The sequence below is a fragment of the Symphodus melops genome (assembly GCF_947650265.1).
Source record: "Symphodus melops genome assembly, chromosome: 19".
In the NCBI taxonomy this organism is placed as follows: Eukaryota; Metazoa; Chordata; class Actinopteri; order Labriformes; family Labridae; genus Symphodus; species Symphodus melops.
Window position 1 is genome coordinate 10615008 of NC_136709.1, and position 24416 is coordinate 10639423.

Consider the following 24416-nt stretch of genomic DNA (forward strand, 5'->3'; position numbering starts at 1 on the left):
TTACTTGTGTTCTGCAATATAGCCTTTCTAACAATAAATGACTAAAATAGGCACAGTGGGGGTCCTGAGATGAAATGTTATGGAACCCCTAGTGTAGTGGACCAGTTAAAGCAGAATGTGAACAGATGATTCATGTTTGAATGACTTTAGCATTTAGAGTTTAATCAAACTGTGGTAAAGTAGGGTGCGGTTTTCTCGGAGTAATTTAGACTAATCATCTCAGTATTCATAACCTGGCTATTGCTCTGCCTCGTATTGTTCAAATATTGAATTTGGAATCAGCTCATTGATGTGTCCCAGCTGTCACTCCCACTCCCAGGTGCAGCCTCTGCAGGTTGCAGGTTGGATGCTGCATTCCGGAGCCGTGGGATATTTTGGTTCTCATGGCAACATGGTAGATTGGCCTTTGATTTATATGATTCACTCGCGCAGTGTATAGACTGCACACTAGAAAGCACGATGACTGGAGAAAAAAAATAATAATTTGGATGCCTGTTAATACCATCTGCAATATGTGTTTGCTTGCTCAAATATTCCAGCGAGCCACAAAACAAAAATCACCGTTTTCATTTTTTGTAGAATATTTCCTTTAATAAACTACTTCTGCAAAAACCATGGGAGTTCTTGTAAGTTTTGGTTTGCCTTGGTTTAAACGTGTTCATTTTCAGAAGCAGGATTTCCCGTGGGACCCTGAAAGCAGCACGCAGCTACGGTGCGCGTGAGAAGGGAGAACATCACTGAGCACAGTCAGTTTACGTGGGAGAGAAACATGCCTCTCTTTATATTGTAGCTTCTTGTCATGGCTAAACAGTACGACGTGTTGGTCAGGTTGCTCATGCTCGGAGACTCGGGGGTGGGGAAGACCTGTATGTTGCGCAGGTTCACGGATAGTGAATTTAACCCTACACATATCTCCACCATCGGTAAGTCATCCCACAAGTTTTCACTGAGTTGTGAAGAGTCATTTTGTGTCTGTGTCATTCCCCCTTAATCTGTCAAAATGCATTATTGAGAAGTTTGACTGAATGAAAGTCGAACATGGGACATTTTCATTGTAGTTTCCTTGAAAGTTTCGAAACCGGCCTTTTTAGTAAGCAGGATTAGTGCAAAGTGCCTCAGGCCACAACAGCCCTGAAAATAACAGAAAAACCTGTCAGTGGAAAATAATCTATACAAACAGTATACACGTTTGTTTATAAACCGTATAAAAAAATGCTAACACAATTATGGTTGTTATAGAGAGACACGTCTAAACGTATATGTGTCACAAAAACAGTGTTAAGAAAGTCCAAATGTAAAACAACTCTTTAACTCTGTTATTTTATCCCTTTGTTTGGATCAATCTGGTCATAACGCTTCAATGCTGCCTCTACTCTTGACTTCTCAGAGGACACTTTGTGAGGCTCTTTGAAATAGTATAAGAAGGAATTGTCTTCCACCTCAACACAGAGAACAATCAGCACATAGCTCCATGTTGGGCAGCATCACTGTGTTGTGACTGGAGTTTAGAGGGGAGCTTTGTTCAGGTTAGAAGGTGTTTGAGGTGAAGCTGTGGGAAAAGCTTTATGGGATTAGCCAAAGTTATTTGACCGAGTGCTTATTACATTCATCTGATTTCTTCTAGATCCCCTGTGTTACGGTATGAGAATGTTAGACTGGCTCCTCCGGGCTTGCATCATCAATTTGGCCCTAAGTATAGGCATGCATATTTCACATCTACAGGCTGCAGCGATGGAGGAAAGCAGCAGCGCTGAATAAGAAAATACTGTGAGATTATCTCAAGAGCAACTTTCTCTGGTCCACCGGAAGCCCTACTTTCAAATGAGTAACAATGATAGCAAAAAAACGTAGGTTCTTAATGGAGTCATTCACTTCTGATGGTGTCACCTGAACAACTGCACGCTCAAAAGGAAGGAAGTGATCAGTCGATGCTGAGACGAGCTTAAACTTCGAAGTATGCCCAATATTATTTGTGTTGTGTAATAAAATGAAGAATATGTAACTTTAAAAAGTAGGATGCTTCAGTCTGAAGTCTGTGTTGTTTAAAAGACACAAAGCGTGAAGAATAGACGTGAATGTGTCACGTTCACGGGGTCATGTCTTAACGGGACACTTACAGTATTGTTAAACCTTCTTTTTCTTCTTCTTCTCTTTTTTTGTGCAGGAGTGGACTTTAAAATGAAAACACTAGAAATCGATGGAGTCAAGGTGCGAGTTCAGATATGGTAGGTAAAGCGAGTTAGGTGTATTTGATGACTTTGATTTAATAGAATGCTTATGTGCAAATGAATGAATGATCCTCCTGCTGATGCTTTTTTTTTTTTTTTCTCTCACGTCGTCTGAGCAGGGACACAGCTGGTCAGGAGCGTTATAAAACCATTACCAAGCAGTACTACAGGAGAGCACAGGTGAGCCCTTCAAAGGAGCCATTCTTTGAGTCACGCTCATCAGTCACTGAGACCTTCGTTCTTTAAATGTTGCTCTTTTTTTTTTTTTGTTCAATCGTCATCCAGGGAATCGTCTTTGTCTACGACATCACAAACAGGCTGTCCTTTCAGCACCTGGCCATGTGGGCCGGTGATGTGGATGAAGTACGACAAGAAGCACCTTTGTTTGTCTCTCTTGTACTCGTTCCACTTCAAAGTCGCCCAGCGTTTGTGCAACCTCTGAGCACTGTTGAAGCTTGTGGTTTAGAGTGAGTGACATGATGGTGCCCTTTATCTCTGCGCTCTCTTTACTCGTTGTGTTTGTAGTTTGCTCCAGAAAAGGTGCAGAGGATATTGGTTGGAAACAAATCAGATGATGAGCTCAGTAGGCAGGTGTCAAAGGACCAAGGAAGCAAGGTTGGTGTTCTTTGTTTTTTTTCCGTCTATTTTACATTGTCTTGAAGAAAAAAAAAAAAGAAAATATGTAGCTTTGCATTCAGGTTTGGCAGGTATAAACGCAAAGTAAGGTACAAAAATGCTTTTTTCTCAGTAACTTTCATCCATGTCTTCTATCCTCACATGGTGGGGATATAAGACTGTACATGTTCAGTAAAATCGGTTTAAAATCCTCTGAAACGATTGTCTAGAAATGTCCATGCAATGACACGTGGTGAGCGTAAACTTTATTTTAGAACCATTACAAATGGTATGGAGGTGCACGCTGATAATGAATGATAGAGATTGGACATTAAGGATCTAATATTGGCATCATATACAGATGTTGGTTACATATCGGACATCATCTGAAGACGCAGATCCACGCCGCTGATCTAGAAAGATCCTTGGACACTTTTCAACGTCGCATACTCGCTTTGAAAACACTCAGATTGAACTGCAAGTGGCCTCAAATCATCTCCGCGACGACGTTCAGGACAGTTCCTGCACTCTCACTTTATGATATGGAATTTGAGAACCTTACAGTTGTTGCTGCTTCCTGTTTGTGAAGCCAGCACAATGCGACGCAACTCTGGGTTCGGTAACTGAAAATGTATTCTAAAAGGAAATCAAAGCAAACTCAAAATAAAATCACAGAGTCCCAGTGACAAAGTGTTCAGTCACCATTAAACAGAAGCTATAAAGTATCTACCCGCCGTGTTAGATACTCATATTTCCAACTGAAACGGGATAGAACCAATCACAAGACAGAAGACGGGACATAGCACTGGGATGAATTTAATCATATCGTTAGCTTCGCCAAAGATTTTTGATTAGTCAAAAGGTTAGTTCACGGTCCCGAGTGCAAAGTGAGTCATCGGACAGTGAAACATTTTACAGGAAGAGAAGAACGATTACTTTGATGTACAATTACCCAGAAAAGGTCAAGGCAATCTTTATTGTCAATTTTTCAACATGTGGATGGACATACAGAAAAATGTCTCTGAGCCATGGTGTAAACGGTAGAAAGATTAAAAAAAAAAATATAGGATAAAAATAAAAGTTAGATTTACGAATGCTTTATTGAAAAATGTTTGGCAGAAAATGAAACACTGGATTCAAACCAGGTACTTGTATTTTTGATTTGATAGGAATGTTTTTTAAGTTAATTTATTGTCTTCATTTGTGTTTTTATTCGAATTATATTGTTACTCCAGGTAAAGTAGAGGCAAAGTGTGTACAGGAAAGGTCTTTCTGCACACAGATTGATTGTTATTTAAGTTGAGCCTGGGGTCTTCTTAATCCTCAGTTCATTTCATTGTAATAAAAACTTACTATGTTGTATTTTCTATCATATCTACCTGGGTCATGCAGCTTGCAGAAAACTATGGGATGGACTTCTTTGAGACCAGTGCCTCCACAAGCACTAACATCACTGAGGTGGGACACCCAAAATAAACATGTTGGTGAACTCCCTGCTGCATCTTAATTTATTATGTTTGTTTTTCCTCTTCCCTCAGTCCTTCACACGAGCCACTGAACTGGTGCTGCAGGCTCACATGCGAGACGTGGACGACCTGCTGGGATCTCTGGACGATTACCTGGATCAGGCTGCTCTGGATGCAGAGAAAGACACCAATGAAAACACTCGGAAGAGATGCGCCTGTTAAAGAAAAAAAAAAACACAGCACCATGGTTCCTGCTAAAGACTATTTCCACTGACAGACACAGACTGAGCCTGACTGGGAAGGTGCTCGGCTGGTTCACTTTTGTCACTTGATACAGTAACATTCTGGTAAATTCAGTTAGTAGCAGCAACCAGCAGAGGGCCTTTTTTTTTTTACTTGATCACTAAACCATTTGAAGAGTGAAGATTTTATCAGTGAAAGACAGCATCCCTGCACTCAACTTTTAATACTTTGTTCTTTTCCCTTGTTGAAATGCACTTCAGTCTATAACTTATCTATATTTTACAACCTATGGTTAACTGTTAGATTTTAAAATTTAAAACATATTCTTTACATTCTGTGTATAGAGTCATTGAAAACACACAGATCCATATTTAAACAACTGCTTCTAAAGCTGTGAAAAGATGGATGCTACAACAAAGTCGCCTGTGGATGGTGTTAAATTATTTAGACCTTGAAACTCAAAACCATGCACAGGTGGATTCATTTACACGACAGACTTATTTCCTCAAAGAGACAGTAGTGTGCCTTGTTCAATGACCTTTTTTCTGAGGGGAGTGCACATTTATTTTCCATCCTAAATCCATACAGCTTTCTTCGTGATGACTGTGACTTGTCATTGCTTGTTGTAGCCTATGAATTTGACAGGTTTCTGCCAAAGTGCCATACATGTGTAATTTTAACCTCAACTCAAGGATGATCAAATCAAGCCATGGATGAGTGAATAAATTGAAGTTGTGATATTTACAAATTGTTTAAGTGTCTCAGCCTTGGTCGAGTCACGACATATAGAGTGAAGTGAAGTCCTTTGCTGTTGCTCATTCCATTTTTTTTATCGCCCAGTTAAGAAAGATGTGCTCGCATATTAAATTTTCATTGACTAGATAAACCTGATACATGTGATAGATACCCTGAAGCCGAATAAATGCTATAATACATGTGATTTCCACAATCAACACTTTGTTTTAAATGTCAAATTTATACTCAGAATTAAACTTTTATCTAAGAAGAATTCTATCAATAAACCAATTTAATTCAGAAAAGTTAAACATGAGTTCAGACACTTCAAAGATTGTGAAGTATAGGGCAACACACCTCCATTTAATACATACGTTCAAATGTATATTCTCTATAGTATAGAGACTATACTTGTGGTTTTACCAGTCTCTCTGAAAAGTGCTGATCAGAGTATTGTATTTCAGGTGTAGATCAGTTTCTTTCAGGGCCATTTGACACTCTTGAAAGGCAGCTTTCTTCTTGTGAAGCGGGTCACATGACCAAGCTGTTTGATACAGACGCACGTTGAGATCCTGTCTGCCTCCAGTGTCGCAGCAAAGGAGTCAAGATGACGTTCATCGCGAAGACCTTTTACGACTTAAGGGCCACCACGCTGGGGGGAGACTCCGTGGACTTCAACGTGTTCAGGGGCCGGGTTGTCCTGATAGAGAATGTGGCCTCGCTCTGAGGCACCACCACCCGGGACTTCAGCGAGCTCAACCTCCTGCAAAGCAAGTACCCTCATCGGCTGGTGGTCCTGGGTTTCCCCTGTAACCAATTTGGATACCAGGTTAGTTAAGCAGAATCAATTCTTTACACAGTCCTGTAAGAGCTTGTTATATCTGGTTTGACTGCACCAGAAATATTTAAAATAGCTATGAGCCTTATGGACAATATTTCTGTAGAGTTGGAAATAAAAAATGTGAATGTTTATGTTTTGCAGGAGAACTGCTCCAATGGTGAGATCCTGAATTGCCTGCAGCATGTGCGTCCCGGCGGCGGCTATCAGCCCAACTTCACCATCTTTGAGAAGTGTGACGTCAACGGCACAAACACACACCCAGTGTTTGCCTATCTCAAAGACAAGCTCCCTTATCCTGATGACGACCCAAAGTCCCTCGTGCAGGACCCAAAGTTTCTGGTCTGGAGTCCAATCAGCAGGACAGATGTCTCTTGGAACTTTGAGAAATTCCTCATTGGGCCAGAAGGTGAGCCCTTCAAAAGATATAGCAAAAAGTTCCCCACCATTGACATAGAGCCTGACATTCAGAGACTGCTGAGATTAACCAAGTCTTAAGAGTAGCTTCTACCTCTTCTCTACAACTTCTCTTCCATTACTCTCAAAACTGATAAGCTGTCCTCCACACTTTTAAGCCTTATTAAATGATGGTGATGTTCTAAAAGTTGTAGGAACATTATCTGATGCTGTTTAAGTGCTTATAAAAGTTAAGGAATAATTGAAAATATGTGACTGAAATTTTACTGTATTTTTAAAGTTTAAATGCAGGTATACACTTCATAGAAGTGACCACTTTTAGCAGGTGACTTCCTCTTGAATGTACTTCTGTTCCTGTTCTATGCGATCCTGGCCAGCAGATGGTGCTGCTGACTTGATTACACGTGTACCTTCTATCACGTGTTAACAAATTATCATTCCTCACACACACACACACACAGACTCACACAATGTTTGCTCTGGAATAAAAACCTTAAAACCACTGCCACAATTCTCTCTCTCTATATGATTTAATGGAATCGTGTACAGTCTGTTGAACTTATATAAAGACTTATGCCCCTTATATGAGGTGACACAAATCTGTGTGGCCAGCTTGAAATACCCTTGAAAGGTATGGAATTATGATGCAGTATCATTATTACACACTTAAACTCTTAGTTAATCAACTTATATGCACCCCTCTAAATAATGCTGATTCACTGCTATATGTTTGCTTGACCTCAGCTCTGTTTAAGAATTGCTGATACAAGTAGCCAAATAAAATTGCAGGAATGCTTGCCACTTTTAATGAGATCTTATCCAGCTTTAATTTCCTATGCACTGTTTGCATTGTTTTCAAGGTTTGCAGATAAGCAATGGATTTTCTGCACATCCGCTCCTATTCACATTCAGCAGCTGATGATGTCATAGCCACAGGCCACACAGACCAGAGCCATGGTATGTTTAGCAAGTCCCTGCAGGGACAACATTGAAAGAACCTGCAACCAGACTCTCTTTAGACTGTATGTAGACATGTATGAGCATACATGTAAAGTCGCTCTTTGCAGTTCATATTTAAATATACAGTATATGTAGTTATGACACGAGGGCATTTGATATATCTCTTAAAGGATTGCCGGTCTGCTGTTGACAGTAAGGTATGTATTATTGCTCATAAGAAGCAGCACATGTAAGAGGAGGACTTTCCTCCACCCCTTCACTGCTCCTCTACTCACAGTTCGTAGAACAATTATCTCCAAAGATCCTTTTGTTGGTGTAATGAATTACTCTATTCAAATCTTTATAATAATGCAGGCTCTTGAACAAATAGGAAGATAAACTAAACTAATTACACTTTAAATGAATAATGCATTATAATTCAAAACAGAATTGTCGTTAAGTGCAAAACTGAATTTAAATTCAGTACCCATCCTCAACGATATGTTCTGCTAATAGGCTATTTTAATATGCTTCTTAATAACCTGTTGTTGCTATAATCTTTCTTAACCACTTCTTTGAACCTGCACTATCTGTCTTTGATATCCAGCTGTAACCAATTAGTAGGGTAGTAATATTGTCCTAAACAAGAAAAATATAGCCCAGGTAAATAAGATAATTTTACAAAAGGCATGATGCTTTCAAAGGTAGCTTTAAAACAGTGTTGAATACGGCTTTGGATGTTTTTTCGACAATCCCATGTTTAACACGGTCAGGTTGATAACGGAGCTCCTTTTGTGTTTATTAATAAACAATAAGACATGTCAGTAGCCTAAGTTGTGGTCAAATTTGTAAAAACTTGAAATAATGTTTGTTTCTGGACTGCAAAGAGAAGAGAAGATTAATATATTAATTAGTTTATATAATTCACAACCCATGTTATCGACACAGAGTGAGAACTCTTCGTTTACCCTCACGATCGTAAACACACCACAGGTGAGCACTGTTGCCACGGAAACGTTTGCTTTCCCACGTTTACCCTTCTCTCGCGAGACTCCGGGGCAGAGTGAAAGAGAGAGAGAGAGAGCGAGCAGAGAGTGGGGGAGTCTGCCTGAATGATCTCATCTCTGCTGCAGCTGCATAGCGCAGCGAGGCAAACACCTAACTTTCTATCAAACTTCCAAGTTGCCTTTTCGGAGGAGGACAGCGGAGCACTTTCTGGTTGAAACGGAGCGGACTTGTTTCCCCTGCGGAGGTAAGAGGAAAAAACGCGCTGCGCAGTTTGTGTGTCGGAGTTAGCTATTAGACTTGAGTTGAAACAAAAGGAGGAAAAACCCCGCTTCGTTTTGCGTGACACCTAAAAGCGAAAGACGGGAGAAAAGGTGAGTCGTTAACGCTGTGCTAGCTTTGTGCAGTGAAGGTGTTTGCACACAACATCTGTCGGCTGTCTGTGGACAAAGCACATCATTGTGCAGTGTGAAGGTGCAGTGTTGAGCCAGCAGGCTGTGAGTGCCGCTGTGTTTTTTTTTAACTAATGGGGTCGGTGGTAGTCGAAAAAATGTTTTTTTCCCGACATTCAATGTGGCAGTCAGAATGTACAGGCTGCGTCGTTGTGGCTATATGTCAAGGGCATTGTTCACAGCACAGCTGTAGGAAGACGTTTCACAGGTGGTGTCGTGTACAAAACCCAACGACATGTAACTTTAAAATGTGTAGCTGTCACCCTGTGTAGGCATTAAAAAAATCCGTTTATTTGTTTAACTAGGCTGCGGGATTAGGAATCGAGGGGAGATCACGGACAGGTGATTCCCTCGTGCCACATCTGCCTGGCTCTGAAAGCTCTGATTTGTCTATAGCCGGCTCTAGTTCATCACCTTTTTTTAATGAGCAGATCAAATCAAGCCAGTTCAGCCAAATCCTAAAATATTCTGCATCAAGGTCTCTATTGTAGCCTTATGGTATTCAGTCAGCTAAATCCCAATTTTTGCAGCGGTCATGTCACTTTGATAGAATAAGATCTGGCAAAGCAGGGGCATAATGCAAAAAGAGATTTGTTCAGATAGTGAGGATCAACCAGTAAACTGTGCCAACCTTTTCAAAGTACAAACATATGAAGGATTGTGTGCTAAACTGGCATATGTACATAATATCATGTAACAAACCAGAGCCCCCCCCCCCAGCTCCTATAGCAACCTGCCCCTGTAGCAGTGCTCATTGGATAACTTGGCATGAGTCAGGTGAATTAATAGGAAGCTTTGAGTTCGACTTTGGACTGAGATCAAGGATTTGAGCATTCTTCATAGGCTTAGCTGACCTGGCATGACTGATCATAGAGCCGCACAGCCATTTATCTTCTTTAATTTATTTATTTATTTATTTTTTACAAGTGAGACTAATCTCAGCTTTGTCTCTGAATCGTAGCTATTACTCAAACTGGAATGCATCTTGCTTTCTTCGATTGGATTAATCTGATGCAAATTCAGCAGGTTTATGTCACTATCTGGGAAGTCATCCATTCTGTTATAATCTGCCACAGGGGGCCGACAAGTCTGTGATGTAGGCTGCAGCAAAAACACTGTTTCAGAAAAGAAGTAGACGATTAAGACAGCTGTGTGACACTCGTAGGTTTGCAAGATGAAAGTGCAAAAGTGAGTTCGTTATTTTACGTGTAACTTTAACATGTTCTCGAAGAATAAACATGGCGTCTCGTGTTTGTCATCGCCACAAACAGGCCTCCCCCCGCTTTATTACTGAAGAACACTGTTTCTATTTCCACCTCTTTGCATCATCTCTCTGAACAATACCAATTGTTTTTATTGCCGTTCGTGGTGGACTCTTTTAAAGGTGCCCACGTATTCACACAGAGATGCTTCCTGTTGCTAAGTTGAGCGTATGTTTCTATTGTTTCTCGTGGGCTGGCTCGCTGGGAATAGCCGGAGCAAAGATAAAAGACGACAACAAGAGGAGCATTGTGCCGCTTCATAATTTGCCACTCTGGAATGTGTCGGCTGTAATTATGCTAAGTGGCCATCACTGAAGGCCTAAATGAACTGTTTACATGTTTAATGACAAAGAAGATTTATATCTATTATTATTATTGGTTCTTTAATGGCCTTAAAGAAAGCTATGGGCAGGCGCTTTACAGTTTCGAGTGCTGCTCCTTTGTTACCTTGACCAGTGGCGATTCTACAGTGTTGGGGCACCATGTGGGCAAAATTTGATTGCGGGGCCCCTCCTGTCCCTTTTTTTTATGAACCTGTATGATGACGCTCTTCCTCATTTCCTTTTTACTCCCAGACAGATCGTTCTTCTTCATTGTCCAGTGATTTTCATTGACAAACTTTGGTTTGCACAAGGGTAATTCATGAGACGCTCAGCAGGGCAATAAGAGTGAGTGCTGTCAGATGGAGCCCCATTAGGGGGGGGGGGGGTTTCCTCCTGTCATTGTGAAATTTGCACATTTAAGCCCTGTTTCCACACAGAAGTCCGGTACGGATCGGTACGGTTTGGTTCGATTAAGCCCGATCCCGTTTGTGTTTCTACAGCCACCCGTGCCCTATTTGGTAGGCGGCGTGTCAGCTGGATGACGATAGCCGCTATGTAAATAGCGCCATATGATAGTAGTTAACTGCTAACAGCTAACCGCTAACTAATAAATTCAACAAAGGAGAAAAACGCTACAAAAACAAAAAAAATGCTGAAAAACATCCAGCAGTTCATCCACTTTGTCACTGTCATGTGACTCTTTGTTACAAAAACTCAATCAAGCTTTGTTTCAGAGAAGGCTGTGTGCCGCGAGGAGAAATATGTAAACAATCACCTGTGTGTTTACAGTCAATGATTTAAACACGGCAGAGTTTTGTTTGCCGACATAATATGGGAAGTGACGATTCTTTCAACCAATCAGCGGACTGCAGTGTTTAGCTCCACTTTTTTGGGTCGGCTCCACATTCTTGGCACCCCAACTGAAGGATCCCAAAAAGTGGAACGGTACGGATCCGTTATTTGAGAATCTTTCTTAGTCTATGGAAACGCCGTAAAATGCGTGCCGTACCGAGACGAACCGAGCCGGACCGCTCGGTGGAAACAGGGTTTTAGAGCTACAACTGTGGTTGGAAGTTTGTCAGCCCTAGGGTGCCCCCCGAAGTGACATGGGGGTCCCGAGCAAGTTGCCTGCCTTGCCAGTCGACAAGCAGCGCCTCTGACCCCGACAAAGCTGAATGATTTTTAACATGATCTTCCATCCTAACTATTGATCGCTGCCTGTTAAACTCCGGCCCCCTTTCACACACAACTTCTTGTCCCTGATGAGAGAGTAGAGGACGGACAGTCCTTCAGATATGTCCCTGGGTGATCTGGAGCAAACCAACATGCCCAGTGTTAAGATACCAGGCCGGTTTCTCCGTGCCTGTAAGTTCTACCACAGACGCAAAGTGAGTCATATGTGAATGAGGTTTGACACAATAAAAAAAGGGAAGCTCCATCAGGGTTAACATGAGTGATGTGTCTGTCCAGTATTAGTCAGCTCACAGTCAGAAGTCAGAAGACTTGATGATAATTTGCCCTCCGGTGGTTTTTTTTTGACGGGGTCGATGAGTTTGACTGTAATGAGGTGTGAATGCTGATCTACGTTTCCTGCTTGCTAAACTGTTGGAATGCTCTTTCTTTGTGTGGATCGGACGGGGCCGCTTTATACCGGGCGTTGGGAGATAGGCAGAGGGCTCGGACGCCACAATGGCGGTGATGTAATCCTTTTCAGAGCAGTGTCACCGTATAAATGCCTCGCAGACAAAAGGACAAAAATCCCCCTCCTCTTCACCCCACCTGCCACAGAAGTTTGGGGAATTTTGACCTTGGGAGTTATGACCCTGTAATTATCTCCTGAGAGATTCTGTTGAGTTTACAATCACAGAGGAAGTGAAGTCGGAGGGGGAAATGTGCGGCTATTTGTTTTAATCTGGAATAACAGTGAGGTCTCTTTTCAGATCTCACACATGCTCAAGAACTTAAAGCAACATCTCTAGGATTGGTTCCTGGCGTCCTGCACCCAACTTTTTGAACTCTTAACCAAAACCCACAGTCATGTGGGGATCAGACACTCAGAAATTCCCCCTCTTTCTGCTCTGACCCAGCTTCAAACAAACCGACACAAACGTCGGGATACGGCGCAGAAGGTTGTGCGAGGATGAAGAATAAAATGAAAACACTGTGACAAAAAACAAAAAAAAAAACTTTCCATCATGAAATCTGGGATTGTGTTGATGATGTGTTCCTGCAGGCTATCTCTTCGCTGCCGCACACTGGTGACGCGCTCGGCATTGTCTTGACATGTCTTGCCAGTTGCTACACTCTCTGTGTCTCTGTGTTTGGCCTGTGTGCTCTCCCTGGAGCGGATTACAGAACGCTCTGCTCGGGGGGGGGGGGGTGGGTGGGGGGGGGGTGGAGAAGAATCAAAAACACCAAAGTGGAGCTACAGGCCCGCGTGCCCCATGCCGAGCTCATGTGGAAAGTAATTCCACTTCCAACAAAAAAAAAAAAAAACAGAGCTAACTGAGGTTTATGCTGTTGTCCCTGGTGTGGACAGAAATCTGATAGGCAGACAGGAATGTGTGAGGGCTTGGTCATGGCTGAGCTCAAAACAGATCTCAATGCATAGACAGGTCTGTTCAGCTGGTCCTCATTCCTGCTCATGCTTACAAATGTTTTCGTTACTTCCAGGAGCCTTTTTTTTTTTCTTTTTTCTCACTATGATGTGAAGTCAAACAAAACACTGTGTGGGGTTTTTCTCCGGCACATTCTTCAGAATAGTGAAAAGCTTGTAGTCTGCATCGCGCTTGGTTTCCCGACTCCAGCACTGAAAGTCCAAAGAAATTCCTTCCTTTTACATTGCTCTTAAATTCCACATCCTCCGCTATGGGACCAGGGAATCCATCCTGCCTCTTCCTGCTTTGCTCGAAGTGAAGCTGAGACGGACGAATGAGCAGATGTTTTCTTATTAACAACTAGAAGTTTGAAATGGACAGAGATCAGAGTGTTTTCTGTCGGAAACGTCCCCGCTGTGACTGCTCAGCGTTATTACCCAAGTGTCAGAAATAACTTCATGTAGTGTAGCAGTTGTGGTATACAGTGAATAACAGTGCTGTGATTCATGGATTAAGACTCCTGTTCCATGTTGCTCCAGGTGTCCGGGGCAGATAGAGCCGAGCAAATAACAAACACGACTGCTTACCCTGCCTTTCCTCTCTCACTGGCCTGCTTCCTGTACGTTTCATCGATGTGTTCCTGGATACTCGGCCCTGCAGCGCTGCCACAGGAGAAACACGTGTGAAACTGAAAGCTGTTGTGTCAATATGATAATGGGCACATAGATTACATGCATTACCAATGTTTGGAAACGCTGCTGGCAATAATGGCCACCGAGCTCCTAACTTTAGATGGCTATAAGTCCATACATTCAGATCACAGACATCTAGATCACGTGTTAAAATATGCAGCACATGTTAGGGAAACAACGTGTATATATGTAGGAGGCTCACAGTCAAACGTTGCTGATGATCTGTCCCACTTCTGTGACTTGTGGGGATGCTACATGCTGATTATTGGGGGAGGAAAGGTGATGGGGGGGGGGGGGGGGGGGGGGGGGGGGGGGGGCGGGCCTGTTACTGTAATTGCTGTCAGCTTTGCTCTGTATCCATGAAGCTACAAAAAAAATAACGAAAAAAAACAGGGGAAAAATTCGGGTAGCTGTCTGACGGTGTCTGATTAATGAATCTTGTCTGCTCGCCGTTGTACGTGGTACGATTTAAGATCAGCTGTGTTTAATTGAAAAAGAAATGTTTTTTTTGTTGTTTTTTTTAAAACAAACACTTTGGGCTTCAGTGGCGTGCATGCAATCTCTTTGTGCAGCAGCATGAACGTCATTGGTCGAGCAGGCTGGAGAGTCCCAACTGGTGATTGCAGTGCGGTGCAGGGCAAGCAGCATGCAGCACACTGTGCAGGTTCTCTGGCACACTGTGATTTAGCAAGGAACCCCCCCCCGTTATGCAACACTAGCTGGCTTATCGCATCCCAAATGACTCAGTATGAATTGATTAACTCTACGGCCTGACTGTTTATAATTGGACTGGAAGTGCACTGTGCTATGTTCTGGCCACGTGCCAAAATCAATGATGGAGAAACGGTCGGAGGGCCTCATTTTGCCACAGCGTTAAGAGTGGATTCTGTCTTCTCATCAGCTCGCTCTGCAGTCAGATCTGTACATTTACAATCGACTTGGCAGGTCTGTCAAATATTTCTGATCACTGTGGCACACCTGAGCCTTCCACTGAGTCCTTACTCGGAATCAGGCCGTCCTCTGAGCCGTAAGGGACAGCACAGTCAGCCGGGCTCCTCCAGAGACACGGCAGAGAATCCCCCTGAGGATTTCGGCAAGGATAACAAGCACCTGCCTTTGTAGCCCCCCCCCCCCCCACCCCCCCCTCTTTGCACTGGTCCTTATGTCAACTCTCACTGAAGCACCCCCCCACCCGTGTCCCCAGCACTGCAGCAAATGCCATTACCTTTTTAATTTGCTTACCTGGCAAGATCCCATTATTGCTTTGCTGCCTCTATCCTCGCAAACTAAAAAAAGGGTTCATTACAAAAATTGTACAGAATGTCCTCTGCACTAGAGAGACGATTAATGTCTGGTGGCAGCACAGCGGCTATTTGGCCGATGTAAGGGGAAATAAATCAAGCTTTCACCTTGACTTTAGCCTTTCAGGAGGGCTCGCTGTGTTTACCTTTTGACTGCTGCTCTCTCAGCTGAGGCTTTAATTGTTTCCAGCAGCGCTGCCATCGGATGTTTGTCTGTGGGGAATCCTTGCACAGTTGAAACGCGTCACGTTATGGCCATTCATCTGAGCAATCAAACGATGTGTTTTGCTTTTCCCCTGACTGCTGCGGAGTTGTATTTGAAAGCTAAGCCGCTGATCGATGGATAATTGACTAATGCACTCAAAAGGAGATGTCGAGCGATCTCCTGATAGATTTGTTGGTGTTCTCTGGGGTGGTTTAAACCCTCCGTGAATGCAGTGAAGCTCTTGTTTCTCATGTCCGCTCAGCAGAGTCCTAACCCTGCACAAACTGACTAATGACACAGCTGCTCCTACCTCCAATCACATCGCCTCACCACAACGTGTCCAGACACCGCCGTCACCGTGATGAACAGCCCAGCGTGTCATTCCCAAAGTATTTCATTCTCTAAAACGATTCAGCAACAAGATGAGCGCTCGCCGTGGGTTTCATGTGATCGGAGATCTTCGCAGCTGCCTTTCCTGCCACGGTGTTATCTGATCTGGAGCTTTCACTTATTGCGGCTTTGTATTAGAAACAGATAGCGTGGTTGATTCATGGGCACATTACGTCTCCAAACACTATTTCAATGTTTGTGACTGCTCCAAATGGGATTTACTTGAATGTGCTGAGAGCGGTCAAGATTTCTTCCTCGGCTGTCTGCTGTGGTTTGGCTCGTGTGCCACCTGTGTAATGAGTCAGAGGATGTGAGGGGACGACTTCCAAACATCACAGACATCTGTCACATTAACCCCCCCCCCCCCCCACGCTGTGAGAATCTGTCAGACTGCCGTCGACCGACCTTGCTGCACACTCGCAGTTGTACGAAGATCTAACTGCTGTCACCCTTTGCCCTGTCTCGCTCCAGCGCCGCACTGCGATACATAAAAAAACAAGATCATTATGTTTTTGTTGTAGGGCTGGGCCATACAACCTCTAAATCAATATCACGTTTAAATAGTGCCTGAAACGAGAACGCCACATTCTAGTTTTCAAGTAGAAATGAACTTCTATCAAACTACAGACAATTAATAAATTGTGTCTTCTTCCCTCGAGACAAAATGCGTCCAAATGACGGACATTACTTGTTTGAGGTTCTGAATGTCGGTTTCCATTTATTTTCACTGATTCTTCTTTGACACTTTATTCTTTGTTGACTCTTATTTTGGTGAAATGTTTTAGCATAGCTGCACTGTCGCTCATTCGCTGCTCTGTGTGACCTTGAATTGCCCCCTGGGGACTACTACTTTTTTTTTTTTAATTGAATTGGATTTTCGATTATTTGTCCGGCCCTATTTTGTGTTTTTTTTTTTACATCTCATGTAAAAAAAATAATACAGGTGGAAATGGCACTGAACATTTAACAGTAATGCAGGCCTATCCAAAGACAACCTATCTTGAGCAGAGGTATCAGGAAGACAAGGATAAGCCATCATTCCCACTCGTGGCCTCTAAAGCCCTTTTCCCCTGACATCAGCAGAGTCGTTTGTTCACTGAGTGACCAACTTTACCGTCTGCTAACTCTAAGCTCTCAATAACAGGACTAATGTGAAGTCATCGATACGTTTTGTTTCCAGCAGGAACAGCGAGTCCATGTGATGAGTACTCCAGTAAAGATTTGTTTTCATGTCATGCCTGCTTTGTCTGGAAGCAAGAGGATTTTCAGGAATATTATCGACTGTCGTCAGCGTTCGGCATAATTGGCTGTATTGGCCCAGCTCGGACTCGCACTGGACAGTGATGAGAGCGCTCATGCACAAAGCATGGCTCGCTGGCACGCAGAGTGTGTGACCACTGGATGCCCCCAACCCTGGAGTGGCCAGTGGGTGCACGCCACACACTAAAGCACCAGCCTTTTGCACGATCAAATACGATGATCTAGTTGATGATTGATGGGTGGATGACCACTCTGTTTATCTGTTTTCCAAACTTTCCTACAGGCTCAATGACTCCTCTGCCGCCGCAGAGATGTGTCGAGTCAAAGTAAATACGGACGCGCTTCTTCATGCACAAGATGCGTGAGCAGCGCTGCCGGCTAACTCTGATTTGTTGTGCTAGGAGGTTGCCTGTGATCTCATAATGAAATAATGGCAGGTTTGGAAGTACCCCCCCCCTTCCGGCTCCTGGCACGTGGAGAGGCTGAATTATAGACGGCAAACACAGACTACTCACTCAGCCCTCCTCCTTGCATCAATACTGTTAATTATGCTGCTGCTACTCTCGCATCCCTTCTATTTTAATCCTCAACTGATGGAAATGCTCCATCCAAATACACACACACACAAACATGCACACCCACACACTGCTGTTTGCCAAGCCCACACTCAGCTGGGAATATTTAGTCTGTAACACATCTGCTTTTCAGATACTTAAAAAGGGCATATTTACCTTTTTTTTGGTGAGTAAAGGATACTATGCCCCAATAAACACCTCTCTGCCCCTGCCCACACTTCCCTGTTTAACAAGGCACGCTGCTGGGAAATGCTCCCATTGCAGTGGGGTTAGCCTAAGCAGCTTGCTCGCTGAGTTCAGCCAATGCAAAAATGTGTCGAACCAAAATCACGCCTGGATTTTTAGTAAATGGAAGTCGCCCAACTTAATGCGAAGTGAATAAGCCATAAACCTTCAGATTGTAGATACAATACATGACACCCAAGGGAGGAGACTCCTTAAGCCCCTTCAAGAGTTTAGAAACAGGAGGTGAAAGAGACTTTAGGATCGTGAGAGCCGCGGTCCCAACAAGATGCTCTCCTATAAATCTTAAAGCATGGTCACCTGGAGGAAACGGTGCAGCAGGTATGTAGTCTGGCAGTGCCTTCCTGTGTGGAAATGAAGAAAGATGGTGTGCTTGCTTGGTGGGGTTAAAGTGGAATATTTGTATCACATTTTATAGCCCCTTTCTTTGAGGTTAAATCTGCAGGCAGCCGAGGACACAGCAGGACTTCTCTGCTTACAGTCACAAAGTAGCAGACCAGCGTTAGATTAATACATCGCACCAAGAAAAGCCAGGAATTATCCGAGGGAACGTTTCTTTGCGCTGATGTTGTCTCCTCTGTACTTCCCTCACACACACTTGGCCTGCAAATTAAAGACGGGGGAAACCATTTTCAAAGGGTTTGTGTGAATATTATCAGGCGATGGATGGTTATCAACAGTTACCAGAGCCTGATTGCCAGGTGATCTACTGTATGCAGTGAGAGTTTGGTTATAGTGACGGTTGAGAGTTTGAACTTTGACACAAGAGCCAGAGCTGATGACACAGTGCAAAGTACTACTCTCAGCTTTATGGTTCTCCAAAAACCATATATCGGCTATTTAGCCTTTGATTGGGAATGTGAAACTGCTTTGATCCTTCACCAACAATCTCACACACACACACACACACACACACACACACACACACACACACACACACACACACACACACCACTTAAATGCTACTGCTGTTATAATACTTGACTGCAGAGCTTCAGCAGTGTGTCTGAATTTTATGAAATAAAGTAGCTGTTACTGAAATAGAAGATACACACTGAACAAGCTGATTAACTGAATACACCTTCATCACATTCTTGAAAGACTGAGATAAAAAGTTTTTCAAAATCACAGTATCTGACTTTGAGGCCAAAATGACGACGTCCCTTTTTTTTTTTTAAATTAAAACATAGATTAAAGTTGCACGAAGTAGATTTGGTAGTGAAAGTTGGAGAAGTGAAAGAAGTCTCAGTCGCTATATTTTCTGAACTAAATCCACTAACTTGATTCAGAGAAACATAAGGGTTCCCTGGTGACGATGTTTGGAGCTAAAAAGCCAGCAGGAGATTTACACGGGCACCACATCCTCCTCCGAGGACAGTTTGTGTAACATCTACCACCAGAATCTGCTTTCACATTCCTCGACCAAATCTGCAGATGCACCTTTAAGAAGACACTGAATCCATGTGTTTTCCAAAAGAAGGTGACTTTGGTTTGAGACGGGTTGTTTCTTATACAATGTGCATCTCTTTGGGCTGATGGGGAACAAATAAGTAATGTGGTCCATGAGCAAAACGTTGTTTGGTTCGTCTTTTGCCAAAATAGATTTTGTCCCATGAGTTTCCAGAGTTTACGCTTAAATCAACTGATGATGTCTGTTTTGCTTTGTCGTGTGTGTGTGTGTATGTGAGAGAGAGAGCTTTTGCCTCTGCGTGTACCTGTCCGTGTGCATCAGGAGCCGAAGCGCTCCCTAATGGAGTCCTCGGGTTGGAGACGGCGGGTAGAAGAGGGAGCAGGGAGAGGGAAAGTGCAGCCCAAAGCAGACTTCAACTTTTTAAGCCTCAGATCCCGACGGCTGCAGTTCAGGAGCCAGGCCGCCGCCTCATTATCATTTTTTACATTCCTCTTCAGGCAGCGACACACTCGCTTCCTCCCCATTGGTCTTCATAAGGCAACCACTTTTAAAAGCTGACGAGCTTAAATCCGAGCTTTTTCAGTAAAGACAAGTCATCTGTAGCCTCCCGTCAAATATGAGACACGTAGCCTTGCTCAGCCTCTGTAGATGGATGTATTTATGGAGCTACATACCATGAATAGACTACTAGTGTAAGACCTTTTATTTTGAAGGGGCAGCTAATAGATTAAAGTCTGAGTAGTTACCCTTCTTTACTCCAGACAAAGCAGACCACCTAAGCTGAAAGCAGTGTAATTAGTTTTTTTTATAAAGGTAAATGGCCTTCAAGGAGTTTGACAAAGGCTGTCATTGTGAAAACCCCTCACCCACCCACATAATGACATCGGAAACAGGCGGGGGTTTTGTCATGGCTAACTTTAAACTATGTCAAGTGCTTCAAGTGAGCATTAATCCCGCTGTCTCTCCCACGCAAAGTGTGAAAACCCTGCCGGAGCGTTTTGTCGGATAAGAAAAGGAGGAAGACTCGAGGACGCCCTGCAGGAGACGATGGACGACAATATATCCCGGCGCTCCTCCAGAACTGTCTTCTTTGAGGGAAATTCACTCTGCCAGGAGTTAGCTCTGCCCATTTAACTTGGTGAACTGTGCTGCAGTGATAGCGCTAAGTGCAGAGCAGCGCCGCATCACAGAGCGACGGTGATGATGAGGAGTGTCGATACGGTTTTGGAGTGCTTGCATGTCTGCACAGAAGACCAATTTGTCGGCTCATGTTTTGATTTGATCTCTCTTCATGGGGTTTTATTTTGTAGATTCAGGCCTGATAGAGGACAGTGCTGTTGTTGTTTTAAAGTCATGCAACACTGTGAAGTGTTATAACAGGCTATCACTTGGACAGTCAGTGTTGCTCTACACTCACAGAGTCTGCCTGAACATGCCTTCCTTCGCTCCCCCACCTCACACACACACACACACACACACACACACACACACACGTTCACCGCTTCCTGCGCTGAAATTGGTGGAATTCCAGGATCTTGCCTCGCGGTTGGGTGACGCGAGTTATCGTTTGTCTGCCAGCAGGCCTCGTCTGTTTTCCTCCGGAGGTGTCAGCTCCTCAGGTTTGCCCAATCAGACGGGCAGGTTAGTGCCTGGTCCTCTGCCAGATGCACACACACGAGGACAGATGCAGGGAAGAAGATCGGAGAGAAAAAAAAAAAAAAGAGCAGCACAGATGGAGACAGGGGAGTGGTCGAGGTTGCTTTCTTACTTCCTGTGCGTGTGTTGTGCCCACAGGCTGCTGTGGATGTGTAGAGACCTCACGTAACCCCACACTCCTCAGATTGATGCTGTGTAGGAAATATTCTGACGGCAGATTTTATTTTTTTTTCCCCCTACCAGACAGCTTTCCGTCTGTGGAAGAGTTTGAGGTTTTGAGTCTGGGATACAATCCTTAAGTCCCGTTTCCACTAAGCGGCCCGGTGCGGATCAGTACAGGTTGGTACGGTTTACTTCGGTAAAGCCTGATCCTGTTTGCGTGTCCACCGCCAACCGTGCCCTCTTTGGTAGGCGGCGTCTTAGCCGGATGCCGAAAGCTGCGTCAGCTACGTAATCGTCTTACATTATAGCAACGTGACACAGTGTACACCGCTAACAAACAAAGAACACAACACGACACGACGTAAACAAACGCCAACATCCAGCAATCCATCTACTTTGTCACTGCAGTGTTTCCTTTATATGAATTTAGCAGCAGCGATGTGCCGCTACTGAAATATGACATGAAACAAAAGGAGAGCAGAAATAACTTCATAGTATTTTGCGCTACGGACGCTTGATATCAGGACAGTTAACACACCTCTGAGTGAGGAACTGTGCAGTGGCATGTGGCTCTTTGTTACAAAATCCCAATCAAGCTTTGTTTCAGAGACGACTGAGTGCCGTGAATAAACAATCGACTGTTTTAAACACGACGGGGTTGAGTTTGTGTTTTTAGTGCCGCCCGTCGTACGGGACCATTGAACAGACTGCAGTGTTTAGCTCCTCCTTTTAGGGTCGGATCGATACACTTGGCACCCCGACAGAAGGGTGCCAAACAGTAGGACAGTGCGGGTCGGTAATTTAAGAATCCTTCCCGGTGTTAGTCTCTGGAAACGCCCCCAAAATACGCGCCATAAGGAGACAGACCGAAGTGAACCTTTTAGTTGCTTTAATTTGTATTTATATCGATGTATGGAAGATTTATTTTCCAAAATGAGACTGTAGACACGTGATGACTTTAGAAGCTGTTAACCTGCTTGTCAGTGTGGTTTATCCTTTAGCCTCTCTTTGGGGTGTTGGTTAAACGCTGCGTCATGTCGGTTGTGCTGTTTGTGTCGTTCCCGTCTTCTTCTTGTAATATTTGCACACAGTTTCTGATTTTAAAGACGGTGGTGCGTCCTCAATTTCAAGATCTTGCTCTGCGGCCGCCGACCTCCTCTGCTCCACAGCTGCTGACGCTCACCATATTACTGCGATTCATTTTACAGAGTAGCGATGTGAACCTTGACCCCTTTGAATTGATTTATCTCAATTCATCTTTACAACCCCAGACGTGTACTTGTACTTCACGTTTTCTTCCTAAAAATCTGAAACACCTCAGTCAGTCAGTTGGTTCATAATTCTTGCACCAGAGTTGGAGTCTTTTCGAGTGACACTCCTGTGTTCATAGTTACTGAGGTTCTTACAAGGAGGTGAAGTATCAGCAGAGGTCTTTTCTCTCCTCTCCAAAACTCACTGTTGGATTTGTCACAGAGCCTCTTGATTGCATTTTAATTGAAGCTTTAAAGGCTATTTGAGCTCTTATTGGATTTAACTGATCAGTCTGATCTCTTTTAGAGGCTGATTATGTTTTTGTATTGTAATCAGCATAATTCCTGTTATAAATAAAGACCCAGTGATTCAAAATAAGGTAACACAAGAACTTGACTCGTACACTCATGCTATCTCATTTTTGTTCCCAAACTTCCTGCTGATTTCCTGCGATCCTTCGCTCACTGCAGATTTATCCTTCCACGTCTTTCATGTTTCTTTTGTCACTCGTTTCCAAAGTCTTGTTTAGTGTTTGCTCCGTCTCTTTAACTCTTCAGTTCCCCTTGCATCCAATTTTTTTTTTTTAATTTTTTTTTTCTGGCAGGCCTCATTCACACTTGTTGTGGGGTTCCTGTGCCAGGCAAATTTTCAAAGGACTTCAATATGTTGGAATGAGGCCCCAGTGCTGGCCAAGCCAGGACAGAGGGACCTTTGTGCCTGCTGCCCAGCAGCTCAGGCAGCCTTTAGAGCAGGGGGAGATTAAGAGACAGGGAGAGCCAGTGGCCTAAATGGTAGGGTGCCTGTTTGAAAGCCAATGGTGTTGGCCAAACAGCTCCTTATCCCCATTGAAGCATGGAGTAATTACAAGCTTGTAGGGCAATCCTCGAGCTCTTTTGTCTCCGCTTTGGAGACACTTGCCCAGTTCATTGAGAAACTTCATTACCTCGCTGTTTTGGAGTCTCAGAAGGACGACGGCTTTCAACTTCAATGTGTTGTCCTTTATCTCCAGGACACCAGCAAGCCAAGCCAGCTCAGCTCCAATGAGTCCCCTTTAAGAGACCCGACACCGAGAACCCATACAGTGAGGGATGACTCAGGGCTTGTTCTTAAAGTCTCAGACTCTGGCTTCATGTTTTTTTTTATTTTTTTTTTTAGATGAATTCATCTCATCTGCTGACTGGCTTCCAACTTTAATTCCGATGTAATGCGTGTTTACGTGTGTGGATTGTTTGTGTGTGTGTGTGTGTACACATGCAGGCTGAGCCGTCACACAGGCATGTTGAGTGAGGTCTCCTCTGTCTAGACTCGTTTTTACAACATTAACAACTTCTTGTAACACCTCGAAGGTGTGTCATGATGTCAGTCAGTCATTACGTAAGTGCATACGCTTCGCCTCTCTCTCTCTCTTAGGGGGCTGATGGAGCATCTGTTGGGGGGGGGGTCAGAGGTTCAATTACAACAAGTTAACCTCATGTAGAAAACAGGCTGAAGCTGGAAGAGCGTGACCTACAGACTTGTGAATTTCTCACTTGGCTGGAGTAACTTTACAATTCTGCGTCTTTAATTTGTGCTTAGTTTCCTCCTAAGTTCAAGCACAAACCAGGCCCCCTCTCTCTCTCTCTGTCTCTGTCTTTGTCTCTGTCTCTGTCTCTCTCTCTCTCTCTGCGCCCAAAGCCCGTTGTCTTTTTGTGTGTCCGTCAGCGAGGAGATTAAAGGCCCTGTTTCTAGGACATGACTGTGTGTGTGTGTGTGTGTGTTGCTTCTACTCTCTTGTGTGTCCCTGTGGACCCTCAGCAGCATGAGGGAATGAGGCCCGGCCCTCTGGGACTGGACCCACAGTTTAACTTACATTCCCTGACAATTGTCACTCTCACTGATGTCAGAGAAATAAAGGGTGTTAGTAGGACATGGATGAGTTTTTTTAAATTACCCTTTCATAAGAAGAGTGTCTGTTTGGGAAACGTTCTCACATACTGACATTTATACATTTCTTATCATGTAAATCTCTTTTTAGGTTTCTGTATCAGGTAGCCATGATGCTTTTATATCTACTGTTTGTCCATCTATTAAAGGGGACATATTATACCCCTAAATGAAACACCTGTGCTGTGCTTTGGTCCAAACATAACATGAATCAAGCAGCAGAGGAG

At 43.7% G+C, this 24416-nt stretch overlaps 3 protein-coding genes across 5 annotated transcripts in view; all 3 read left to right on the forward strand.

The window, feature by feature from the left end:
* The first annotated feature begins 654 nt into the window (after nucleotides 1-654).
* Nucleotides 655-5510, forward strand: LOC306840905 (ras-related protein Rab-15-like). The gene is made up of 7 exons (XM_079370485.1): nucleotides 655-923; nucleotides 2165-2225; nucleotides 2348-2408; nucleotides 2514-2591; nucleotides 2754-2843; nucleotides 4236-4301; nucleotides 4382-5510. The coding sequence occupies exons 1-7, from the start codon at nucleotides 800-802 to the stop codon at nucleotides 4529-4531; spliced, it is 630 nt and encodes a 209-aa protein (XP_079226611.1). The 5' UTR covers nucleotides 655-799; the 3' UTR covers nucleotides 4532-5510.
* A 312-nt stretch (nucleotides 5511-5822) lies between these two features.
* On the forward strand, nucleotides 5823-7036 carry gpx2 (glutathione peroxidase 2). Its single transcript, XM_079370600.1, has 2 exons — nucleotides 5823-6116; nucleotides 6270-7036. Exons 1-2 carry the CDS (start codon nucleotides 5895-5897, stop codon nucleotides 6621-6623), a joined length of 576 nt encoding a protein of 191 aa, XP_079226726.1. The 5' UTR covers nucleotides 5823-5894; the 3' UTR covers nucleotides 6624-7036.
* Nucleotides 7037-8484: 1448 nt separating this feature from the next.
* Nucleotides 8485-24416, forward strand: part of LOC306840079 (signal-induced proliferation-associated 1-like protein 1) — a 35860-nt gene continuing 19928 nt past the window's right edge. For all 3 annotated transcript variants that reach the window (XR_013781288.1, XM_079369132.1, XM_079369131.1), the window contains exon 1: nucleotides 8485-8733. The gene's annotated coding sequence lies outside the window, so the exon portion shown is untranslated. The remainder of the gene's footprint in view (nucleotides 8734-24416) is intronic.

Coding starts and splice junctions, on each gene's coding strand:
- LOC306840905 (XM_079370485.1), top strand. CDS start 800: ATGGCTAAACAGTACGACGTGTTGGTCAGGTTGCTCATGCTCGGAGAC. Junction 2,409..2,513: donor AGTACTACAGGAGAGCACAG/GTGAGCCCTTCA, acceptor ATCGTCATCCAG/GGAATCGTCTTTGTCTACGA. Junction 4,302..4,381: donor CAAGCACTAACATCACTGAG/GTGGGACACCCA, acceptor CTCTTCCCTCAG/TCCTTCACACGAGCCACTGA.